The 25,897-nt window shown below is 41.0% G+C and overlaps 1 protein-coding gene across 2 annotated transcripts; it reads left to right on the forward strand.

Annotated features, from left to right (window-relative positions):
- Positions 1–456: 456 nt before the first annotated feature.
- On the forward strand, positions 457–25,856 carry PMVK (phosphomevalonate kinase). 2 transcript variants are annotated; one of them, XR_012475813.1, is made up of 6 exons: positions 457–620; positions 4,592–4,655; positions 9,352–9,504; positions 18,071–18,200; positions 18,432–18,613; positions 24,971–25,059. XR_012475813.1 is itself a non-coding variant. In XM_074223371.1 (5 exons), the coding sequence occupies exons 1-5, from the start codon at positions 526–528 to the stop codon at positions 25,141–25,143; spliced, it is 615 nt and encodes a 204-aa protein (XP_074079472.1). In that variant the 5' UTR covers positions 457–525; the 3' UTR covers positions 25,144–25,856. The 2 variants fall into 2 exon arrangements, 1 of the variants encoding a protein (XP_074079472.1); XM_074223371.1 differs by lacking the exon at positions 18,432–18,613 and having other exon boundaries at positions 24,971–25,856.
- The last annotated feature ends 41 nt before the right edge of the window (positions 25,857–25,897 follow it).

Raw genomic sequence — 25,897 nt, forward strand, 5'->3', positions numbered from 1 at the left:
TGGTGTATACTGGTGTAAAGATACCAATAATTGACAAATTTCTAAAAAACATATTTAAACTATTCATTATAAATCAATATATTTAAGGTAAATAGAGGTATAAAAGGGTCAAGTTAAAATTCACTTCGGGAAGTTTTAATATGCTTCCCCTTCGGATCAAATGAGAATGCTCATCCCGCCCCTCTTCCGATAAAGGAGGCGGAGTCGGAGATGTGGTGCGGTCCAGGGAGGGGTTGGATCGACCCAAAGGAGAGAGGGGGGGGGAGTATTTCGAGGAGAGGGCTTCAGCGGGGATAATAGCTCTCGCTTCTCGATGAAATAAATTCTCTTTCCCCTTTATGATTAAAAATAACAGTTTGAGAGCCTAGAATCTTGTGCAGTTTCAGGCAGAAAGAGGAAAGAATTTCTCCATTCACTCATTCCCCCCCGCCGATTGGTTAAGCCCTTCCCCCCACGTGTTCCGAACCTGGGCAGGCCGGTCCGGACAATTTACCTGGTTCGGGGCTTTTTTGGGAATTGGGTACCATGGCCCCGAGGGCCGGATCTCCGAGGCTAGTGCTCCTGTTTAGCGGCAAGAGGAAGTCCGGGAAGGACTTCGTGACGGATGAGTTGCGGAGCAGGTAGTCAGCGGGGGAGGAGGGAGAGCTGCCAGGTGTGGGAAAGATGCTCAAGGGCCACTCGGGGATGGATCTGGGGAAAGGGTTTGAGGGGTCCTGGCCACCCAAATAAGGCGCCGTTTGGCAGAGACTTTTCTCTTTTAGAACATAAGCTCCTTGAGGGCAGGAATGGTTTTTTGTTTTTTCCTTCCGGATCCCCATCACCTTGAAATTTGCTCATAGAAGGATCTTTTATTCAAAGCTTGCTTTAAAATATCCCTTTGTTGGTTGAGCCTGTCACAGTCAGTACCCAATACCCTCAGCCCTCTACCTGCCCACCAGGGAACTTACCCCAAAATACAACGAAGTGAAACAACTACCACGTTCATTGTATCTGACGGTGTATGTGGCCTTCTGCACGTGCAGTCCACCCCCTCTCTATAGATTGGAAGGCCAGGTGCATTATTGTTGACACCTGGGGCCGGTCTTTGGCATTTTTGTTGATCAATGCTTCTTGAATTAAATGAAAGCTGACTGAAGGCCCCAAAGAAATGAGTGACATTGCAGGCTACCAAAACAAGGGATTTAGACTTTGTAGCATCATAGGATTTAGAACTCGAAGGAACCCTAGAGATGAAGAAACTAAGGCCCATATAAATAGACTTGCCTAGTATCACACAATGGCAGAGCTGGGATTAGACATAGGATTTATGACTCTTAAATTCAATTAGTCTCTTTGCTCTACACCAGTTATGTCAAATTTGAAAAAGAAAAAAAGAGGGACATTAATCCTGTACATAAAGGATCCCCGTGGGCTGCCTACTGACTTAGTTTTAAAATGTTTTTATGTATTTTATTTATTTTGCTTTTTCCCCAATTTTAATTTGGATAGGATAACATTTGGTAGTGTTAGGCCTCAAGTTTGACTTCTCAGTGTCTATATGACACTAGTGACCTTTCCTCCCCTCTTTGTTAGATGGTGCAAGTGAATAGTGTTAGCCCTGGAAGATCTGACACTTAATAGCTAAATGATGATCCTGAGCAAGTTCTTTAACCTCTCCTGGCCTCAGGCTCCTATCTGTAAAATGGGGATAATAGTGCCTACTTCAAAGGTTGTTGTGAGCACCAAGTGCTATAGTATATGTGAAGTACTTTGCACTTAAAATGGAAAGTACATGCCATTAGAATTATTTTAAACATTTTAAGAAGGGCATGCCTATTGAGGGTGGGGGATAGGAATGGGGGTTAGATTCAAGGCTATAGATGAGGGAGAGAGGTTGCCTTTTTTTTTTTTAGGTTTTTGCAAGGCAAACAGGGTTAAGTGGCTTGCCCAAGGCCACACAGCTAGGTAATTATTTAGTGTCTGAGACCGGATTTGAACCCAGGTACTCTTGACTCCAGGGCTGGTGCTTTATCCGCTACGCCACCTAGCCGCCTCGAGGTTGCCTTGTTGAAAGGTGGAATGTGGAAATGCCTTAGGCTGACTGCTTAATACTGAAGGGATTTGGGTTTGGGGGAGAGTCATGGGTAGTTCAGTAGATAGCATTCTCAACTTTACTTCAACCAGAGTAATCTCAACTGAAAAAATGACTTCAGTTCAGCAAGGTTGCTTCTTGTTGGGCAGGGAACTAGTCTGGTAAGAATAAATGTTCCATGGATTAAAATGACTTGTTATCCCTATGTACAGAGATGTATGTGTGTGTGTGTATGTATATATATATATATATATACCTAAATACATACATATATGTATATATATACATATACACACACACACACATATCTACATATTTTATATGTAGCCATATAAATAAAACTTTAGCTAGGTAGGTAGATAAGAGCTGAATCTGTGATTATCATCTATCTGGAGAAACTCTTGGTGTGAAAACTCCTACCCACACCTATGTATAACTTAAAATCTTATTAGTGAGTTGCTTAGTGCACTGAGTCATTAAGGAATTTACCTTTGATTACACACTGGTGGAACTTGCTAGATTGTCCTGACTCCTTTGGAAATCTCTTAGATCCACAATGACAAGTGTCACTCATTCAGCATGTGTTAGATTTTTTAAAAAATGTTTCTTGATTCCTATTGGAGATGTTGAAAGATTCATGCTTCAGGTTGGCATACTAAGTGATGCTGTGGTGGGAGGTGCCAGTCCATGAATCAGAAGGACCTGAATTCATAGTCAGCTTCAGATGTTAACTAGCTGAGTGACTGTGGGCAAGTCACTTAACCCTGCTTGTCTCAGTTTCTTCATCTGTAAAGTGAGCTGGAGAAAGAAATGGGAAATAACTCTCAGTTGCCAAAAAAATTCCAAATGGGATCATGAAGAGTCAGATATGACTGAAACAATTCTATTTAAAAAAAAAGGAATTGGATTAGGTGAATTCTGTGGTCTCTTCCAACTCTGGGATTCCAACATCCCACCTCCCCTCCTTCCAGGCTTCTCTTCTTATGTCTTCGATTTCAGCAGATCTAAGGCCTGGCTTTTCAGATCTGAGCTCCAGTTTTGATTTAAGCATCAGTCTTGGAAGTTGAAGGTTGGGAGGGATCTTGAGAAGTTCCAGAGATGTCCCAGTTGAAAGGGATCTAAGTCATCTAAGCTAGCCCTTTCTATTTTTTAGAGGTGGAAGTTGGAAGGAAAAGTAGGTTGCTTGGTCAGTTGGCAGTAAGCATTTATTAAATGCTTTCTGTATACCATATGCTGTGCAAAAACCTGGGGATATAAAGAAAGTGTCCAAGAGGAGCTCACAGTCTAATAGGGAAGAAAAATAATAGGATAAAGAGGAAATAGTTAACAGAGAGACCACCTTAAATTAAGAGTACTTGGAAGAGGATTCCTGTCAAGAGTGGGATTTTAGTTGGGATTTGAAGGAATCCAGGGAAGTCAGGGAGCTGAGATGAAGGAGAAAGTCCAGATATAGGGGGATCACCAGAGAAGACACCCAGAGCAGAGAGACAGTGACTTGATCATGGAATATCCAGGAGGCCAGTGACCCTGGATCATAGAGTACTTGGAGTGACTGGTGCTAGAAGACAAGAATGAGAGGTGGGGGAATAGGTTATGAAGGCCTTTGAATTACCAAAAAGAGGATTTTATATTTGACCTTGGAGATAATAGTGAGCCACTGGAGTTTATTAAGTAAATAATATAAATATTTATATAATCAGCAACAGTAAAATAAATCACTTAATATATTTATATAATAAATATAAAACTATAAATAAAAAATTTTAGAAGTTAATAAAGTAAATAAAAAAGTCAAAAAAATTTTTGACTCATTAGAACCTGTACTTGAGGAAAATCACTTTGATTACAGGATGGATTGGGTGGGAAAAGATTTGAGGCCAGCAGCTTCACCAGCAGGCTTATTACAGCAGTCCAGGCAGGAAGCAATGAGGCCCTGCCCCAAGATGATGGCAGAACCAGGACTTCACCCAGGGTCTGGCCTTGTCTCTCCCTGTCTAGGCTATCTCCTTGAGTAGGGAGCCTCCCTGTTTTGATGGGAGTCTTTTTTTTTTTTTGGCAAAGCAATTGGGTTAAGTGCCCAAGACCACATAGCTAGGTAATTATTAAGTGCCTGAGGCTGGATTTTGAACTCAGGTCCTCCTGACTCCAGGGCTTGTACTTTATCCACTGCACCACCTAGCTGCTGAGAGTCTTTCGAAAAATGCATTTCTTAGCTTCCCATAGTGATGTTACAGCTTTTACCACCAGCAGGATATTTTCCCTTTTCTCTAACCTTCATCACTCATGCCGATGAGGTAACTGGTGAAACTGGTAGAGTCATGGGCTCAAGGTTGTGGGAAAAATCTATTGAGTATGTCTGGCAAGGGAAACTCAGCCCTGCCAGAGGGGAGTGGTAGGTGCTGGGCTATGCAGATTGTACAAGTATTGGCTTGAAAGTTGAGCAGAACACTGGGTGGGGAATTGCAGGTCTAAGTAAGCTAACTCAGTTTTTGGGGGGATGGGGATCTTCCCATTCCACAGACTGGGGCTGGACGTGTGTGCTGTACTTCGACTCTCTGGACCCCTCAAGGAACAGTACGCCCAGGTACGTCATGATGCAGCTGTAGCACTCAGCTTGGTAATTAATGCTCATCTGCAGGTAAGCTGTAACATGTCTTTCATCTCAGACTGGCTCCTGCCTGCCCCAGCCCACTTCTGGGCTCCACTTTTATTAGGTGGTATACCTTCAGGCAGGTGAGGCTTTTAAGTCAAGTCAGCAAACATTATGTAAGCCCTTTCTATGGACTAGGCACTATGCTAAATTTGTGAATACAAATACAGTAAAAAGATGGTCCCTGTCCTTAAGGAATTTCCATTTTAGTAGAGAGAAGAAAGTCCATAAAAGGAAATTGAGAAGGGATGGTGTCCTCATGGACACATGTTGGAGAAAATCTGGAGAGTCAGGAGTGAAGGCCAGAGAGGAATGATTCCTTACACTCCTACTCATAAAACTCCAGTGGCTTCCTTTTTCTTTCTCACTGCCTGGGTGGATATAAGTTTCCCTGGGGCAGGAACTACTTTTTTTTGTTTTTGTACTTTGCATAGACTCTGGCAAATAGTAGGCACCTAATAAAATGCTCTCAGAATTTAATTATTTCCCATTGCTCTGCTGGATTATTCACAGTTCCCCAGTATACCTGGTACTTTTCCTGCCTCCATGCTTTTGCTTATTCCATTGCTCTCTTCTGATCTCTGCCTGTCAGAATCCTATTCTTCCTCCAAGGCCTCTTTCATGAAGCTGCCCTTGGCCTTTCTCTACTTAGCCAGAAGTGAGCAACTCTCCTTCTGAAGAGCACCTTGTTTGTCCCTTTCTGGTGTCAATTATCATGGACTAACTCATTAATAAAAAAAGCCAAATGGTAGATATTACCTCCTCTGTTGGATTGTGAACCCCTTGATGGCAGCTCCACAAGCTTCCTTAAGGGCCCAGTAAAGGTTTGTTGTTTGAATGTCATTTGTGGGGTGATGGACACAGCCCGACTGTCTGCCCAAGCTCCATCACTGTGTTTGAAATACCATGTTTGAAGAAGTGTTAATTGAATTGCATGCTGGAATCCTCCTCAGGTCTCTCTCCTCCACCTCATCCTCCACTCAACGTCCAAAGTGATTTTTCCTAAAGCACAAGTCTGACCATCTCATTCCTGACTCACAGAACTCCCAGTGACTTCTCCTTTCCTTTGGGATCAAATAGAAACTCTAGCACTTAACACCCTTTATCAACTGGCTCCAGATCATCTCTGGCCTTATTATATATTACTTCATTCCAGTCTAACTGGTCTTCTTATCTTCCCTCCCCAAAAATCTCTCCCACCCCTGCCCTTTTGCCTAAGTCTGTTGCCTGAAATGTACTTCTTTCTTTTTTAGTTCTTCGTCTCAGTATCTCTAGTTTCCTTCAAAGCTCAGTTGCAGGTACCTTCTACATAAGGCCTTTTTTGAATTCTATTAGGGCTTCCTAGATCAAATTAATTTGTATTTATTTTGCACACAGCTATAATTTGTTTTTGTTTTCTTTTTTCTTTTTTTTGCAGGGCAGTGGGATTAAGTGACTTGCCCAAGGTCACACAGCTAGGCAATCATTAAATATCTGGGGTCACATTTGAACTTGGGTCCTCCTGACTCCATGGCTGATGCTCTATCCACTGCACCACCTAGCCGCCCCCACATATAGCTGTAATTAATAGAGAACATTTATATAGAGCTTTAAGGTTTGCAGAGTGCTTTACAATTATTCATCTCATTTGATCCTGACAACAACTTTAGGAAACTAATATCCATATATTATGGTTGTTTGTTCTTTTTTTTTTAAGGTGAGGATTATTTATTTTAAGCTGTCCTAATCACAAGCAAAATGATAAAAGGTCAGCATCTTTGTTATTGTGTGCTGCAAGTTAACTTAAGGTCCCATATAATTTTCTGATCCACATACAGAGAAGGGGATGGTCCACCGGCTGCTGTGGTCCCCAGTGCTTGATTTGTCTGCTCCAAGTATTCTTTACTCCTCCTCCTCTTAGCCAGTGGGGAGAGGATTGAGGTGATAGTTATGAAATAGAGTATGGTTGCTGTCTTCCCATGGGAAGGACTTGGTCTGGATGTGAAGGTGAGGGTAGGGGATGAATCCGGGCCATTTGTGATGCTCCCCCAACTTCAGGTAGTTGACCACCACCCCTGGGAGCACGACAAAGAAGGTTAGCTTCCTTCACAAGTGACCAGAAGCCTCCTCACTGTGGATGGTAGATATCACCTGCCTCACTAGGGCCTGAGCCTGGCCCCAAAACACCAGCAGATGACCACCTGTCATTGCAGCCATCTTTCCAACAATCTTGTTCATTCTTGTCTGTCTATCTCTTCATGATCCCATTTGGAGTTTTCCTGGCAAAGATACTGAAGTGTTTGTCCAACTCATATGAAAGATGAGGAAACTGAGGCAGACAAGGTTAAGTGACTTATTTAAGGTCACCCAAGAAATAAGTGTCTTGAGGCTGGATTTCAACTCATTTCCTCATGACTCTAGTCCCAGTATTTTATCGATGGTTCTACCTGATTTCTCCTATTTTACATATGGGGAAACTAAGACTGAGAAAGATTAAGTAACTTGCCCAGTATCCCAGCTAGTAAGTGTCTGAGGTAGAATCCTATGTACCCAGCTGGCCCTAAGAAAAAGGGAAAAAAGTGCTGGTTAAATACTCTTCCACCAAGCCTCCTTGGAGGAAGACTTTTTTTTTTTTTTAGGTTTTTGCAAGGCAGTGGGGTTAAGTGGCTTGCTCAAGGCCACACAGCTAGGCAATTATTTAGTGTCTGAGGCTGGATTTGAACTCAGGGACTCCTGACTCCAGGGCCAGTGCTCTATCTACTGCACTACCTAGCCGCCTCCTGGACAAAGACTTTAATAATTTTATTATTTTAAAAAATTTTTTTTTGGTTTTTGCAAGGCAGTGGAGTTAAGTGGCTTGTCCAAGACCACACAACTAGGTAATTATTAATTGTCTGAGGCTAGATTTGAACTCAGGTCATCCTGACTCTATGGCCGGTGTTCTATCCACTGCACCACCTAGCTGCTCCCGGACTTTAATATTTAAAAATGCACAAGAATTTTGGAGCTCCCTGGATATGTATATAAGCATGTATATGCATGTGCAAGGACACAAACATTTCATACAACCATATATATGCATGTAATGCATATGTTCACATGTACAGTATATCAGCATGCAGACCACAATGGACTTGTGTGTCCTGCGCATGTAAAATATTTGTGTGCTCATGTATAAAATTTGTGGGTGGGAATGTGTATGTAAATGCTTGTTGATGCATGGATCGATCTGGGACAGCTTTCTGGGCCATGCAGTGGTTGGGTAAGCAGCTAGATGACACAGTAGAGTCAGGAAGACCTGAGTTCAAATCACACCTCAGATATTCACTAGCTGTCTGACCTTGGACAAGTCACTTCACCTTGTTTGCCTCAGTATCCTCAACTGTAAAATGAACTGGAGAAGGAAATGGCCAACCACTGCAGTATCTTTGCCAAGGAAAACCCCAAATACCATCACAAAGAGTAGAACACAACTGAAATAACTAAACAACAGCAGGGGATGGGGAGAATGTAGATTAGTTTTTCTCTTTAGCCCACCCCACAGAGGGCAGCCCTATTTGTTAGAATGCCTTTATCTCCTGCTGAGGAACTTGTCCCTTCAGAGCTTCCCCTGGTGGCTCCAGGACAGTCTTCTAGAGCAATAAGGAACAAGTCTACCACTCTGGTTTTTTTCTCTGTGTCTCGAGCTGAGCCAATTTTCCTGTTCCCCTTCCCTCTGCTCCAGCCTGTTCCTGCTGGGTCACAAGTCAGAGAACTGGAGGACCTGGAGGGACCTTAGAGTGCCTTAGGACCAGGACCAAGCCCTTCAGCTCCTCATTTGATATGACATCCAGATCTTCACAGGCTCCATTGTCCTTTCACATAGGTCCCGGTTCATCTGTTTCCCTTTTAAAATGTCCCCCTGGAATGTTCCAGACTCCACTGGAGATCTGATGAGTTCATAGTTGGAGTTAGTGGTATCAAGGAAAGCGCATTGCAAAAATCTTGATGCCAGCCCTGAATTACTGCATCCTTAGCCAAGTGTAGCGTAGGATGGGCACTGACTCTGGAGGCTCAGGACCTGAGTTCAAATTTTCCTCTGATGATTATGGTGGGTATGATAGGCTAGTTATTTAATCTCCATGACTCACATTCTTCATCTTTAAAATGGAGGCATTGGACTATATGCCTTCTGGAGTCTTTCCAATTCCAGATGAACTCTTCTGATCCTAAAGTGTTTAGCCTTTTAGGGCCTCAGTGTCCTGACTAGTAAAGTAAGAACATCAAACTTCTTTGAAAGACTTTCCATCTTCAGGCATCCTATGTTCAAGTGTAAGAATCTGGTACCTTAAGAAGGAGCTGAAGGGCTTCAAGATTAGGCAAGGCCCCAAATGCAAGCTTTTTTCATTTTTCTTTGATGTTTTGCTGAGACTCAGCTCCTGTACAGGTTCAAGAGAGGGAAATTTATTTCCAAAATAACAGGGAAAGATCTATACACAATGCATTTAATTCACACAATATAATCCCCAGACAAATGGAAATGGAGGGGAGTGTCCTCCCAGGGGTGGGGAAGAGACAGGAATGATCACCACTTATTACCAATGATCTCCAGAAGATGGAGTGGCCTCTTTGGGCATCAGGCTGAGAATGCTTTTTGACATATTTTGAGCAGGAACATGGACTGGACTTCCAACGACTCCTTGATGCCAGCAGCTACAAAGAGGCCTTTCGGCAGGACATGATTCTCTGGGGAGAGGAGAAGAGGAAGGCCGACCCGGGCTTCTTCTGCAGGAAGATTGTGGAGGGGGTCCCCCAGCCTGTCTGGGTAAGGGCAATTATGATAGCAGTTTGTCAGAGAGTTCTTTGGGGAGACTTTGCCTTGGCCTGCTCCTCCTTCCCCTCCCCTCCCCCACTGGTCCCTGGAGTGCAAAATGTGGTTAAAAGTAGCAGATCCCTCCCAAGGAGGCAGAAATTGCATTTCTTCCTTCCTCTGAACCCCTCCCCTCTTCCTGCTCTTGTTCATTCTCTGGTGCCACAGGAGAACCATACACATTAGGGATTTACTAAACAGCTGGTGTGTTCTCTCCTGTGGGGTAGGAGACTTGGTTCCTGTTGGTGAGGAGCTCACACTCTAATAACAATAATAACAACAACAACCACCACAACCACAACAATGACAATTAGTATTTTTATGGGGCTTTAAGGTTGCAAAGTACATGCATTATCTTATTTTATTCTCACAACTGCCTTGGGAGGGAGATACAGTTATTATCCCCATTTTGCATATGTTAATTGACTTGCCCAGAGTCACCCAGCAAATAAGCAAATGAGGCAGCATTCAAACTCAGGTAGATAATAATAATAATCATAATCATTGATGTTCATTCATTCAGTCATGTCCAACTCTTTGTGATTACAAGGACCAGAGAATGCCAGGTCCTTCTCTCCTCCACTAAATCTTAACGTCTGTCCAAGATCCTGCATGTTGCTTCTATCACACTGTCTGTCCATCTTAACCTCTGCCCTCCCCTTCTCCTTTTGCCTTCAGTCCTTCCCAGCATCAGGATCTTTTCCTATGAGTCCTGTCTTCTTATTGTGACAGTATTTAAGCTTCAGTGTTTGTCCTTCCCAGGAGTAGTCTGAATTCTCATAGCCTCATATTTACATAAGCCTGCTAAGATTTCCAAAGCCCTTTACATTTGTTATTTCACTTGATCCTTACTATTACCCTGTTTGTTAGGTGTTATTGTTAGCTTCATTTTAACAGACCAGGAAAATGAGACTGGGAGAGGTTAAGTGAGGCTAATTTTTTTTTAATGGTTCATTTTTAAAAATTAAGTTCCATTGGTTCTCTCTTTATATAATCCTTTGTTCTAGACAAAATACACGGGGGTGGGGGGTCATCTCAGGCCAGACACATTTACCAAGACTAGGATGACCAGAATCTATGGGAGTGATGGTGGTCACAGTCCTACTTAGGCTATTTATAAAACCCACTTTTAGGTCCCAGTTGACCATAAATACCCGCCCCCCCCATTTAGTCACTTTGAAAACAAGCCTTTATCTACTATTGCCAAATTCTTTTTCAACTAAACAGGGACATCAGGAAAGAGACTGTAGGGTGGGGATAGAGTTGGGAACAGCTTGTAGCATCCTAGATCAAGAGCTTCCAGGGTCCTCAGAGACCATCTAATCCAACCCTCCCTTTTAATTAACTTAAATAACTTTTGTGGCCACACATCTGGAGGTGAGATTTGAACCTGTGTCCTCCCACTCCCACAAAAAGAATCATGTTCTTTTTCTGTTTTACCATGTTTGTTAATCCATGCCTAATTTCTGGACATCAGGTTCTGCCCTTTGAAAAAAAAATATGGTTTCATGTTATAATGGTCAATCCTCTGGTCTATAAATTCAAATCTATTTTTTACTATATGTGTGTATTATGCATGTATATGTATGATTTAATTGATATAGGGGCTTCTCAATGAAGAAACTCCTTCTACCATTGCAGTTGGGCAGATGGATATATATATATACCCTATAATCTTGGAGAGCTGGCTGAAGCACAGACGTATCCATAGCAGGACTTGAACTCAGATCTTTCCTGACTTGGAGACTGGCTCTCTATTGTACATAACATGCAACCTTTTGTTGTATCCTATCCTCTAAAAGATGAATTTTTTGGGGTGGCTAGGTGACGCAGTGGATAGAGCACCGGCCCTGGAGTCAGGAGTACCTGAGTTCAGATCTGGCCTCAGACACTTGATAATTACCTAGCTGTGTGGTTTTGGGCAAGCCACTTAACCCCAATGCCTTGCAAAAACTAAAAAAAAAAAAATGAATTTTTTACTAATACTAGTAATACTAATGCTAATCTTATAGGTATTTAGCTGAGAAATGTAAGAGAGGTATAAGATGATGCCAGCTCCAGGGAATGATCTATTCAAATTAAAGTTTTTTATGGATGAAGGAGAAGACATGGATGTATTTGTAGGCTATGGGAAAAGAGACAGTAGGGAGAAGTTGAAGATAAGAGAGTGATAATGGGTTGATAATTGTTGATAATATGCTGGAAAATGACAGAATAGGATCAAGGATACATGAATTGGGGTTTGTCTTGGCAAAGGAATAAGATTAACTCTATTTGAGAGGAATGTTTTAGACTTAAGTTTGAGATGCCGAGAGGGAGAGTAAAGTAAAAGATTCCTATTTGCAAGGATTTTTACAGAGAAATCTGTTTTTCATGGATATTTAAATTTCAACAACCCCCCCCTTTGACAAGAACAAGTCAACCAATCAAACTATTTATTAAATAACTCTCTGATGCAGAGCATTGTTTTAAGTTCGAGGGGAGATGCAAAATTAAATAAGATATTCCCTGCCCTCATGGGACTTCCAGTCTAATATGGGATAAAGCATGTATATCCTGTGCTCCCTCTCTGTTCAGATCATATTTGGAACATTGTGCTCAGTTCTCAGTATGTTTCAGGAATGACATTGGAAAATGTCCCAAGGAGAAGGATTGGGATGGGGAAGAACTAAAGACTATACCTTAGGAAGATGAGAAAGGATGCTCATGTGGAAGGAGGTAAACTTGTTCCATATGATCCCTGTTGACCTTCACTTCTTGTCTTTTCTCCATTTCCAAACCCTCTGCAATCTGGTTTCTGACTCCATTCAACTGAAATTGCCCTTTCGGAAATTGCCAATGATCTCTTAACTGCTAAAACTAATGGTCTTTTCTTTTTTTTTTAATTAAAGATTTTATTTTTTTTGAGTTTTACAATTTTCCTCCCAATCTTACTTCCCTCCCCTGCCCCCCCCCCCCACAGAAAGCAATTTTTTCCATGTTGTACATTGATCCAAATTGAGTGTGATGGGAGAGAAATCATATCCTTAAGGAAGAAACAAAAAGTATAAGAGATAACAAGATCAGACAATAACATATTAGTTTTTTTTCTAAATTAAAGGGAATAGTCCTTGAACTTTGTTCAAACTCCACGGTTCTTTATCTGTATACAGATGGCACTCTCCTTTGCAGACAGCCCAAAATTGTCCCTGATTGTTGACTGATGGAACGAACAAGTCCATCAAGGTTGAACATCACCCCCATATTGCTGTTAGGGTGTACAGTGTTTTTCTGGTTCTGCTCATCTCACTCAGCATCAGTTCATGCAAATCCCTTCAGACTTCCCCTGAATTCCCTCCTAGTTTCTAATAGAACAATAGTGTTCCATGACATACATATATCACAGTTTGCTAAGCCATTCATTGAAGGACTTGATTGCCAATTCTTTGCCTCCACAAACAGGGCTACTATGAATATTTTTGTACAAGTGATGTTTTTTAATGATCTTTTCTTAATAATCATTCTTCTTAAACTCTGTGAATTTTGATACTATTGATCATACTCTTCCTGGATAATCTGTCCTTTCTGAGTTTTGGGGCTCTATTCATTGTTCTTTTTCCTGCTTCATCAGACTGTATTTTAAGGTTGAAGGCCTTGCTTAATTTATGAGCCTTTTTGTCTTAGCCCTCTGAATTTACTGTCTCCTTTTCTGGATCTTCACCCACCTAACTTGAGGTATCCTCCAAGGTTCTGTCCTTCCTCCTCTTTTTGCTCTATTCTTTCTCACTGAGTGATCTCATCAGCTCCCATAGGTTCCATTATCTCTCTGGAGATGATTTCTAAGTCTTTTTATTGGTCCTTAATCTTTCAAGCTCCTGGCTCTCATCACCATTTGCATTTTGGACATCTTGAATTGGATGTTTCATTGACATTTCATGTTTAAAACAGAACTCATTCCCCTTTCTTCCCAAATTTTCTGTTACTGTCAGAGATACCATCATCCTCCCACTGATTCAGACTCATGACCTGGGTTGTCATTCTTGACTCCTCATTTGTCCTCATCCCACATATCCAGTGTCTCATCAGATTTTGTTTCCCTTTTCACATTATCCATGCTTATTCATCCTTTTCTCTCCACTTCCTTGTTGGAGGACCTTCTTGCCTCTCATCTGGATGACAGGTAGGTTTTTTGTCTGGTCTCTTTTCTCAGGTCTTCTCCACTGCAATCCATCTTCTGCTCAACTGCCAAAGGGATTTCCCAAAGCACAGTTCCTTCCTCACCTCCTTACCCCATGACAGAATAAGCCTCATCAGCCCCCATTTACTTCCAGGATCAGTTTGACATTTTATGTCTTTCCCAATCTAGCCTCTTCATGCCTTTCTAGGCCACCTCTGCTAGACTGTTTTTCTTTTTTATTGTTTATTTATTTTATATTATTACAATAATCTTGTTGTAAGAATAATCATAAATCCCCTCCCCCCCCAAGATGAGAAACCTCAAGAATAGTGAGAGAGGAAAAAAAAGCGTACTTCAGTTTGTGTTTAGATTGCAATGGCTCTGTCTCTGGGATGAGTTGCCTTCCTCATCATAGCCACCAGAGAAATTGCTTCAATATTTTTCCCACAGTTGCTATACCTGTACCTCCACTCTATTCCTCCCTACTCTTCATTTATTCTGTTCTCTCTCTCCTTTCATCCTGTCCCTGTTCAGTGTTGTGTCTGAATACCCTCTCCCACAATCTTCCCTCTCTTCTATCACCTACTCCCCCCCCCCCCATTCCCCCTTCCCTTTCCTCTCATTTTTCTCTAGGGAAAGATAGATTTCTATACCCTATTAAGTGTGTATGTTTCCTGTCTGAGCCACTTCTGATGAGAATAAAGGCTCACTCATTCCCCCTCGCCTTCCCCCATTACACTCCATTGTAAAAGCTTTTTCTTGACTCTTATGTGAAATATCTTAGCCCCTTCTTCCTTTCCTTTCTCTTCCTCCCAGTACTTTTCTTTATCACCCATTGACTCCATCTTTTTACTATACCATTATATTTAGCTTCTTCCTTGCCTTGTCTGTATATGCTCCTTCTAACTGCTCTTATAAATAAGAAAGTTCATATGACTTATCAGTATCTTCTATCTCATTTATGAATACAAACAGTTCAACTTCATTAAGTTCCTCATAATTAGTCTCTCGCCCACCCCGTCTATGGTTCCCTGGAGTCCTGTACTTGGAGATCAAACTTTCTGTTCAGCTCTGGTTGTTTCAGTAGAAAGTCCCCGTTTCATTGAAAGTCCATCTTTGGGGTAGCTAGGTGGTGCAGTGGATAAAGCACTGGCCCTGGAGTCAGGAGTACCTGGGTTCAAATCCAGTCTCAGACACTTAATAATTACCTAGCTGTGTGGCCTTGGGCAAGCCGCTTAACCCCATTTGCCTTGCAAAAACCTAAAAAAAAAAAAGTCCATCTTTTCCCCCCCTGAAAGAGGATGTTCAGTTTTGCTGGGTAGTTGATTCGTGGTTGTAAACCAAGATCTTTTACCTTCTGGAATATCATATTCCAAACCCTATAAGCCCTTAATGTAGATGCTGCCAGATTCTGTGTAATCCTGGTAGTTGAATTGCTTGTTTCTGGCAGCTTTTAGTATTTTCTCTTTGACTTCAGTGTTTTTGAGTTTGGCTATAATATTCCTGGAAATTTTTCTTTTAGGATCTCTCAGGAGGTGATTGTTGAATTCCCTCCATTTCTATTTTACCCTCTGCTTCTAGGATCTCAGGGCAATTTTGCTGTATTATTTCTTGAAAAATGAAGTCTAGGTTCTTTTCCTGGTCATGGCTTTCAGGTAGCCCAGTAATTTTTAAATTATTCTGGATCTGTTTTCGAGGTTGGTTGTTTTTCCAATGAGATATTTCACATTTTCTTCTAATTTTTGGCTTTTTTAGGGAGAGTTTTATTTCTTCGGGTTCTTGCAAATTCATCAGCTTCCTTTAGTTCCATTCTGCATTTGAAGGAGTTATTTTCTATTTCTCTTGAAGGTTTTGGATACAGAACTTAGATTTTGTCATCTTCTGAGTATGTATTTTGATCCTCCATGGGACCAGAGTAATTTTCTATGGTCAGATTTTTCTTTTTTTGTTGTTTGCTCATTTCCTTAGCCTATGACTGATTTACCGCATTTCCAAGGCTTTGGGTTTTTTTTGGGACAACCCACAGGGACCTGAAATCCTCTAAGGTCTTATAAGAGGCTCTGACTGCCCTCTTGCCTGTGTTCAGGCCCTCCCCTCTGTCCTGGAGCTGTGAGGAGGGTCACTGCTTGGCTGTGGTGGTATTGTAGGGGCCCAGACTGCAACCTGGATCTGAGTGTGGGCAAATAGCTGAGTCCTGCCCCAGGGAGGGCAGAGAGACCTCTGCAGTCTCTCCCAACCCCCTTACCATCTATAGGCTGAGAGCTGTGGACATGCTGAGTGGCTCTGCCGACTCCCACTGCATATTCTTACCCCAGGGCTACTCTGAGCTGGAGCTCCACTCTGCACTCACTCTGGTGCGGCAGACTTCACTCACCACCTCTTCCCGCTGTCCCCATGCTTACTGGGCCAAGAGTTCTGGAAATTGCCCCTCTGCCTTGGACCCAGGCGCCCGGCCCAGCTGTGCTGTGGCTGTGCTCATCGTGGCCTTTTCCAACCCCTGGTCCTGGTGAAACACACCTTTCCCGCGGCACTTCTAAGTTGTCTTGGACTGGGAAATTGTATCACTCAGTCTTTCTGTGGGTTCTACCCCTCTAAATTTTGGCTAAAGTCATAATTGGATGGTTTTTGGAGTATTTTGGGGAATGAGTTTCTGAGTATACCTGCCTTCATGCTTCTATCTTAGCTTTGCCCCCCTTCTCCTAGACTGGTCTTCTTGTTGCTCTCACTCATGACATGATCTTCTAACTTTATTCCTTTTCTTGACTGTCTCCCACCTCTGGAATGCTGCCCTTCCTTATCTCTACCTCTTGGCTTCCTTTAGAGCCATATTGCTGCCAGAGTGCCAACTGTCTCATTAGTACAAGAGATTAGATAGGGTAGAGGCAAGGTCCACACCCTCATCTAGGAGCAGGTTCCACATGGGGAATTGAAGCAGTGGCACAGTGAGACCAGCTGGGTCCTCCTGACCAGGAGGCCAGCAGGAACTTGCAGGGCCAGAGTCAGGGGCTGTGTTTAGAATTTGGCAGTATGGGCATATAGAGGGGTCCCTGGGTCTAAAGATAGCAGATATGGGTTTAAAATCTTATACCTCATCCTTAGTTGAGTTCCCTGAAATTATGGGTTTGGGGCTTCTTCTAGCCCCTGAAGCTAGAATCCTAGGAGTCAGAATCCCTAGGCATAACTGCTTAGTGAATGTTCTAGGCTGAAGTTCTAGTTATTTTGTTTAATATTAGCTATAGATATTGCTGAGTGGATAAATGTCAAGATGCAGGAGAAAAGCAGATTATTTTATGGAAGTCTTCCAAGAATACCAGAGAATCTTTTGCTGGCAAGAAACTTGCTGTCGCCCCCAACTGGTTGGTTAAAACTCAAAATCATTATCTGTGGGGCTAGTGTTAGTATGGGAGACTAGGATGAAAGAACTTGTCAACAAAGCTTTCAACCTTGTAGGGAGGGAGAACTTGGCATTATGTAGTAACTAATGACTCAATGCATTTAAATTCTTGTCAGTTTTAATCTTCTATTCCTGGTATAGTAGAAAGGGTGCTGGCTTTGAAACCAGAGGGCCTGGGCTTGAATCTGGGTCTGACTACCTTTATTGACCTTAGGCAATTCACCTGACCTCCATCCTAAGCCTCATTCTTGCCATCTGTAAAATACAATAGCTGGAATTAGATGATTTCTGGGGTTCCTTGAAGACCCTGTGAAAGAGAAATGGCTTCTGGACAGAGAGTCAGAGGGTTCACCTCAAGAGCCTTCCACCCTCATGATCAAGGGAGAAACCATTTTAATACTTTTTATGCCATACCATTCAGGGCTGTCTTGAAGGTTCAGGGTGTGTGACACTGACCTCTTGGCTGTTCCATGAACAACTCAACCTCCTGCCTTAAGACACTTTTTCCTGGCTATCCCCCTTGCATGAAATACTCTTCCTCCTGCTCTTCACCTACTGACCTCCTTAGCTTCTTTTAAGTCTCAACTAAAATGCCATCTGATACAAGAAACCTTTCCTAGTCCCTCTCTTAATTCTTGGGCCTTTCCTTGGTCAGTTTTTTCTCCTTTCTCCCTATGTAATTAGATTTTATTTTTGTCTCCCCATTGTATTATAAGATAGCATTTGAACTTGAGCATCTAAGATTAGAATTTGGTTGGCAGGTATATTACTCTAAGGGATTTCTGCTGATGTGTTAGAGCCTCTAACTCCTAAACTTGGTTAGGGGAGAGAGAGGAGGATCTATAGCCTTCAGTTTTGTTTTGTTTTGTTTTGGTTTTTTGCCTTCTCTTCTCTTTCTTTCTACCCCCAAACCCAGTAAGGCACACATGCTAATCCTGGGGATTGTCTTGACTGTGTGTTCTTTTCATCAGCTGGTGAGTGATACTCGAAGAGTGTCAGATATCCAGTGGTTCCAATCCTCCTTTGGTGATGTGACCCAGCTGGTTCGAGTGGTGGCATCAGAGGAAAGCCGGCGACTGCGGGGCTGGGTGTTCACAGCAGGTGAGCTTTGCCCCAATTTTTTTGAAGTCTTAGCCAGCAGACTTAAAGAGGTAAAGGACATCATGTCCTTCCCAGGGTAGAGGTTTGGCTTCCTAGCATGGTGTGTGGGTATCATGTCCCTCAAAAAAATTTCAGTCTGCATTTACTCAGCCTTTTGATTTTGCAAAGCATTTTCCTCAAAACAGCCCTGTAAGTTAGATAATGCAGGTATTAAGTCCTTTTTTTTTACAGATAAGAAAACTGAGGCCAGAAAGATGAGACAACTTTCCCATTGTCACTCAGATACTTAAGTAATGATTTCTTTGATTTGGGAGGTCCCTCCAGTGATGCAGATGGCAACCTGTCCATGCCTGTCCATCTTGTGCTCAGAGGTCTGCCTCTGGGGGCCATCCTCACTCATGATCACACAAATGGTAAATATGAGAGCTGAGACATGAATTCAGGTTTTCAGTCTCCAGATTCAGTACTTTTTCTGCCACAGTATGCATGACTGCCTTGAAGTGTGAGTGCAGGTGACCTTGATCTCCTGGCCAAACAAGACACACCATCTCTTGCCTAGACATTCTCTATGACTGTTTCCCTATGCCTGGAATGCTCTGTTTGCCTGCTGACTTCTCTGGCTTCATTTAAGTCCTAACTAAAACCTCACCTTCTGCAGGAAACCTTCCCCAAACCCTCTGGATTCTTGTACATTACCTTTGTTAACAATTCCTAATGATATATGTGTGTATATGTATATGTGTGTATTTTTATATTTATTCCCTCTGTTAATTATTCCTAATTATGTATATATATATATATATATATATATATATATATATATATATATATATATTTACACCTATCTATATCTGAAAATATAAATATAATGGGTGGGCAGGCTATGTGCTTTTGGGATGGCACCAGTCCCAAAGTGCTTGGATTCTGCCTTAGATCCAAGGAACTCTTGTACACTCTTGCTTGTTTTGGGTTTAGCCTTTATGTGATCTGCTGTTGCTACAACTCATCCTTGTCCTTGTTCTCAGGAACTGAAGCTTCTTTGCTGGACTTCTCCTTTCCATCCTTTTCCTCCTTCAGTTTCTGCTTCGTATCACTGTTAACATCATCTTTCCCATGAACAGATTTAATCGTGCTGCTTCTTTGCTCAGAAGTGTCTTCCATGGCTCCTTCTTGCTTCCTAGGTGAAGTTCCCCCTTCTTTGCCTAGAATTCAAGACCTTCAGCCATCCTGTGTCTTTATAATTTTCCAATCTGCCTTGTGTTAATTCCTTTTACAAACCATTCTTCAATTCAATACTATTTGTGAAACATTTATTAAGCAGGCTATTGACAGACATGGTGCTAAACTGGGTATACAAAAAGAGGCAAAAAAACAGTCCCTGCCTCAAGGAACTTGCACTCTAATTGGGGAGACATCATACAAATACAACTATTCAAAGCAAACTGTATCCAGAATAAATAAGAAATAATTAAAACTGAAATTAAGAGAGGTTGGAGAAGGCTTCTTGTAAAAGATGAGATTTCAGTTGGGAATTGAAGAAAGCCAGGGAGGTTAGTAGTTGGAGCAGAGAAAGGAGAGAATTCTGGGCTTGTAGGAGAACAAGAGAAAATGCTTGGGACCAAGAGATGGACTTTTTGGTCAAATCAGCATGCTTTCTGAGCGTGTTCTGGGTCCCCTCTACCTCTCTAACTTACCTCTGTATCTTTGGTCATGGTGTACTCTTGGGTTGGAATGTCCTCCCTTCCCCATTTTGCTTGTTAAATTTCTACCTAGCCTTTAAGCAGAAATTCTTAACCAGGGGTTAAGTATTCTGCCCAAAGTAGCTGTTTAATAAATGTGTTTTGATTGGTTGACTTATCTATGCCAAAGGGGGTTTTTAGTCAAAGTTAAATTTCTTTGATTAACTGAGGAAATTGCTTTGTAGGCTTGAAAGAGCAAAATAAATTCGATTTGTTGTTCTTAAACACCAGTTTCTAAATTTTATATTTATAGTATAGAGATCAGGGTGTATGTGAGCTTGGGTGGGGGAAAAATTAGATCTTTCATTTCAGCATATTTGGTTTTTTTGGTATTTCTAAGTATTTTATTTTATGTATTTAAAGATATTTTCCTAAGAAAAAATTCACAACACACAAAAAGATAACTTCTGCTTTCACATCTTACTCAGATTTCCTCTCTTCCATGAAGATGTCCTGATGCATCCCTCATCAGTAATGCCTTTTCTCTTAAATTTCATAAAATATTTTGTATTATGGTTGGTAGTGTAATGTTGCAGATCACTCAGATAAAATGCAAATACCTTTTAGCCCACATTAGACTGTAAGTTTCATTAGGACAAGGAATATCTATTTAACTTTATATCTAACCTAGTGTAATACTTTGCACCAAAGTATTGTCCTATAGATGTATTTTGATTGGTTGACTTAGCCACATCAAAGGGAGTTTTTTTTGGCAAGGCAAATGGGGTTAAGTGGCTTGCCCAAGGCCACACAGCTAGGTAATTATTAAGTGTCTGAGGCTGAATTTGAACCCAGGTACTCCTGATTCCAAGGCTGGTGCTTTATCCACTACGCCACCTAGCCACCCCCTAAAGTTAAATTTCTTTGATTGACCTAGGAAATTGTTTTGTAGTCCTGAAAGAGTTATATCTATAAGCTATTTAAGTGTGACTCTTGTTCTAAGACCCCAATTTTTTATTTTATTTGTTTTTCTTTTCTTTAATATTATTTTATTTTCCCCTAATTACATGTAAATGCAGTTTTTTACATTTTTTTTTAAATTTTTAGTTCCAAATTCTTTCCCTCTCTATTTCCTCTTTCCCCTCATTGAGAAGGCAAACAATGTGACTTAGGTTGTATATGTGCAGTCATACAAAACATTTCCATATTAGTCTAGTTGTGAAAGAACCTTTTCCCTGAAAAATAAAAAAAGTTAAACAAAATATGCTTCAATCTGTATTCAAACCCTCTCAGTTCTTTCTCTGAAGATGGATAGTATTTTTCATCATAAGTTCTTTGGAATTATCTTTGATCATTGTTGAGAATAGCTTCAATCACAATTGGTTATCATACAGTATTGCTGTCACTATGTATAATGTTCTTCTTGTTCTGCTCATTTCACTTTGCATCAGTTCATGTTAGTTTTCCAGGTTTTTCTGAAAGCATCCTGTTCATAATTTCCTACCACATAGTAGTATTCCATCACAATCATATATTATAACTTGTTATTACATTCCCCAGTTGATAGGCTTCCCCTCAATTTCTGCTTCTTTGCAGTTGGAAAAAGCTGCTATAAATATTTTTATACTTATAGTTACTTTTCCTTTCTGTTTTTTATCTCTTTGGGATACAGACCTAGTAGTGGTATTCTAAGAGTATTCATGGTTTTATAGCCCTATGGGCATAGTTCTAAATTGCTCTCCAGAATCTAAGACCCCAACTTATGAAATAGTTGAGTTGTTAGTGGATTTTGAAAACATGCAAATGTATATTAAAAATATCAGATACAGGCAGAGTTTTGCCACCGACACAAAGAATTGTCCCCATCTGTTATTGTTTATAAATCCAGTGTGCTCTGATGGAAAATGTTTGCTTACTGTAATGCCTCTTTTCCTATACTCTTAACACCACTACTGTAGGAATGAGGTTTTTTAAAATGAATTTTCATTTGTGACAAGGTTTGGATACAGGGAAGAAATTCTGATGTACTTTTAGTTTCTTAACATCCCTGGGTCTCAGTTTACCTGAGAGTGAAGTGAGGAGGTTGAGTCTCTTCTAGTTCTAAATCCCATGATTGATAGATAGAAAGGGAACTCTATTTCTCTTAACATTCTGAGGCTACACATTCTAAGTCTTGTTTTTTCACCTTATGAATTGCTATAGCATGTTTAGTCTTAGGTTGGCATTCCTGACACCCTGATCACTTGTGGTCCTCTTCCTCTCCTCAGCAGCTGCTCTTTGCTCAGGCATTTCAATGCTTTATAATGTCATCTAAGACCAAAGTTAGGCAGGGAAATCCATCCAGAGAATCTCATAAAAAAAAAACTTCATATCAAAAAATGATACTTTAGATTAATCAGCCAGTTAAGAAATAGTAGATAAAACTATATGCCAGACCCTATGGTAAGCACTGAAGTTACCTAGAAAAGCAAAAGACAATCCCTGCTCTTAAGAAGTCTTAATGGGAGACAGCATGCAAACAATTAATATACCAGTAAGATACAGAAAGACAAATTGAGGGTAGTTTCAGAAGGATGACTCAGATTAAGGAGGGCTGGGAAAGGCTCTCTATAGATGGTAGAATTTAACTAGCTGGTACTTGAAGAAAGTCTGGGAAGCCAAGGGGTAGAAATGAGGGGGGAGAGCCTATCAGGCATGGAGGATGATCAAGGAAATACCTAGAGTTGGGAAATGGAGGAACAGCAAAGAGACCTTGTCATTGGTTCACAGTATTGGGGCAAGGGGTATAAGGTGTAGCACACTGGAAGGTTGCTATGAAGGGATTTGAAGAGACAGATGTAAACATGGTCAGCAATTTAGGAAGATCACTGTGACAGCTGAGTTGAATATGGACTGGACTGGGGGATTGGTGGGGAGTGATGTGTTTTAACTGCCCTGGTCCTTGTGACCTGTCATCAGTGGAGAATAGAAAGTAGAGGCAAGGGTCCTACAGTTTGATCCAATAACAAAACAGATCACCCAGAATTAGAAGGGAAATGGGAAACTGACTAGTCAGTTGCAAAAACAAAACAAAAAATCCACAAACACAATAAAACAAATAAAAATAGAAAAAAATAAAAAAGTATGTTTCTTCAATCAGAATTCATCATTTCTCTCTCTGAGGTGGATAACATTTTTCATCACGGGTCTCAGATCATTGTATCAATCAGAGTAGCTGAGTCTTTTATGGTTGATCATCCCTACAACATTGTGTTCTCCTGTTTCTACTCACTTAACTTTGCTTTGGTTCCTGCTCCTCATTTCTTTTTTATTTATTTATCTAAGGCAATGGGGTTAAAAGACTTGCCCAAGGTCACACATCTAGGCAATTATTAAGTGTCTGAGGTCGGATTTGAACTCAGGTCCTCCTGTCTCCAGGGCCCAGTGCTCTATCCACTGCACCACCTTGGTTCCTCATTTCTTAAAGCACAGTAATATTCCATCAGTTGTATGTGACACAGATCTGTTCAGCCATTCTTCAGTTGATGGGCATCCCCTTGATTTCCAACTCATTGGCACCACAAAAACAGCTACTATAAATATTCTTGTACAAATAGGTCCCTTTCCAGACCAGGTATTGTTGGGTCAAAGGCTATGCATAGTTTTATAGCCATAGTTACAAATTGTTCTACAGAGTGATTGACTAGTTCACAACTCTGCCAGCAGTGTATTAGTGTCCTAGTTTTTTCACATCCTCTTTAGCATTTATTTTCCTTTTCTATCATGCTAACCAATCTGACAGGTGAGAGGTAGAGTTGCTTTATTTTGCAATCCTTTAATCAGTAGTGATATAGAACATTTTTTCATAAGACTATTGATAGATTTGATTACCTCTTCTGAAAGCTGCGTAATATCCTTTGACCATTTATCAATTGGGGGATGGTTCTTATTTTAATAAATTTGACTCAGTTCCTTATAAATTTGAGGAATGAGGCCTTTATTAGAGAAACTTACTGTAATTTCTCCTCTTCCCAGTTTCCCCTTTTCCTTCTAATTTTGTCTACATTAGTTTTATTTGTACAAAACTTCTTAGTTTCATGTAATCAAAGTTATCTATTTTACTTCCTTTAATCCTCTCTATCTTTGTTTAATCATAAACTCTTTAGCCATAGATCTGATTGGTATCCATACCCTCCTATTATACTTATGATATTGCCATTTATGTCTAAATAATTTATCCACTTACACCTTATCATGGTATATGGCATGAAAAGAAGGTCTGTGCTTAGTTTCTGCTATGCTGAGGTGCATTCCAATTTTCCCAGCAATTTCTGTCAAATGTTGATATTTTATATCCCCAAAGCTTGGACCTTTGAGTTTATCAAATATGATATTACTTTGGTCATTTACTTCTGTGTATTGTGTATTGAATCTATTCCATTGATCCCCTACTCTTATTTTTTTGTTGTTATTGATTGTTAAGTCATGTCCAATTTTTCATGACCCTAATTTGGGATTTTCTCAGTAAAAGTACTACAGGTGCTTTTTTCCTTTCCTTTCCCTGGAAACTGAGGCAAACAGGGTTAATTGACTTGCCCAAGGTCACATATCTAGGAAGAGTCTGAGGCCAGATTTAACTCCATATCCACTGCTCTGTTCACTTTAACACCCAGCTGTGCCCTCTATTTATTAGTACCAGATTGTTTTTATGATTATTGGATTCAGTTCTAACAATTTTAATCCTATCCATTAGAGAGGTGGCCAAAAGTAGAACAAAGTATTTTAGATGATTGTGGTTTCCTATCATTATAGGTTTTTTAAGTAGAAATGCCAGCAATTATTTTTATTATAGTCACCTGTTGAGATTTAGTATCAATAATTTAATGATAATACTAACAAAATAATATTTAATTATCAGCACATGCATATTAATCATTAATTATTAATAATTAATGACCATTTATTGAGACCGTTGTGGAGTGTACTATCTAGATCTGGACTGCAACAGGTGACTTCTGGGGGTCCTTTTTTAACTCTAAGACAGGTATTTTTTTGGGCTGACCTTTGGAGAGGCCTTGAGTGACTTGACCTTTCATGTATCTCTTTCCACAGGAGTGGATGATGCCGAATCAGAATGTGACTTGGACCACTATGGAGCATTTGATTGGATCATTGAGAATCACGGTGAAGATCAGAAGCTGGAGCAACAGTTGGGGAAGCTGGTGGATTTTATCCACAGTAAAGTGCGGCCCTCAGTGTCTGAGGATCAGGCTGAGGGCAGCTGACTTCCCCCCAGGACATTGCGGGCAGGTGTGCCCAGTTGGGGAGGGTGAGCAGCTGTGCACTGAGGCTGCTCTTGTTTTCTCTGCTGAGCCTTCCTCTGGGGGAGGCCCCAGGGCTGAGGGTGAATTCCAGGGCTTGTAACCTGACTTCTGGATCTGCTTTCCTGATTCATACAGTAATTATTCCTGCCTCTTGGGGCCAGCCTAACACTAAAAGGATAGAAAATCAGGATGAAGTAAATGTGGCTTTGAAGAACACAAAAATATCATCAGTGATTTACAGATGGCTTCTTTGGGTTCAAAGGGCCACTTGTGCCTTTGGTTCCATAGACTTTGGGCCCCATCACCTAGAGCTCTAGAGACTCTGTGGTTTAGATAGGGGTTGAAGATTGAGCTAAGAGCACACTCATTGCTGGGCAGGCCTCTGATCTCTTTTCTTTAAGATCAGAGTAGGATTGGGGGTGAGGTGAAGTAGTGGGGAGAGAGACCTTGGAAGAATCCTGGGGTTGCCCTTGTTAGTTGTCTAGTTCTCCAAGTCTTTGTTTCTCAAAATAAAGTGGAATTTGTGAATGGATCTATTTTGGAAAAGTGTTTGAGAGTCAAATTCATTACAGACTGGACCTGTTGTTGGCTTTTGGAACCTCAAACCTGAGAACTACTGATCCTTGAAGATAGTGAGATTTTTAAAAAAATTAAATTTTATTTCATTTTTCAGATCCAAATTCTCTCCCTTTCATTTCTTCCTCTCCCATTCTAC

Source organism: Macrotis lagotis, chromosome 2 (genome assembly GCF_037893015.1).
Source record: "Macrotis lagotis isolate mMagLag1 chromosome 2, bilby.v1.9.chrom.fasta, whole genome shotgun sequence".
Classification (NCBI taxonomy): domain Eukaryota; kingdom Metazoa; phylum Chordata; class Mammalia; order Peramelemorphia; family Peramelidae; genus Macrotis; species Macrotis lagotis.

Coding starts and splice junctions, on each gene's coding strand:
- PMVK (XM_074223371.1), top strand. CDS start 526: ATGGCCCCGAGGGCCGGATCTCCGAGGCTAGTGCTCCTGTTTAGCGGC. Junction 621..4,591: donor ACGGATGAGTTGCGGAGCAG/GTAGTCAGCGGG, acceptor CCCATTCCACAG/ACTGGGGCTGGACGTGTGTG. Junction 4,656..9,351: donor TCAAGGAACAGTACGCCCAG/GTACGTCATGAT, acceptor TATTTTGAGCAG/GAACATGGACTGGACTTCCA.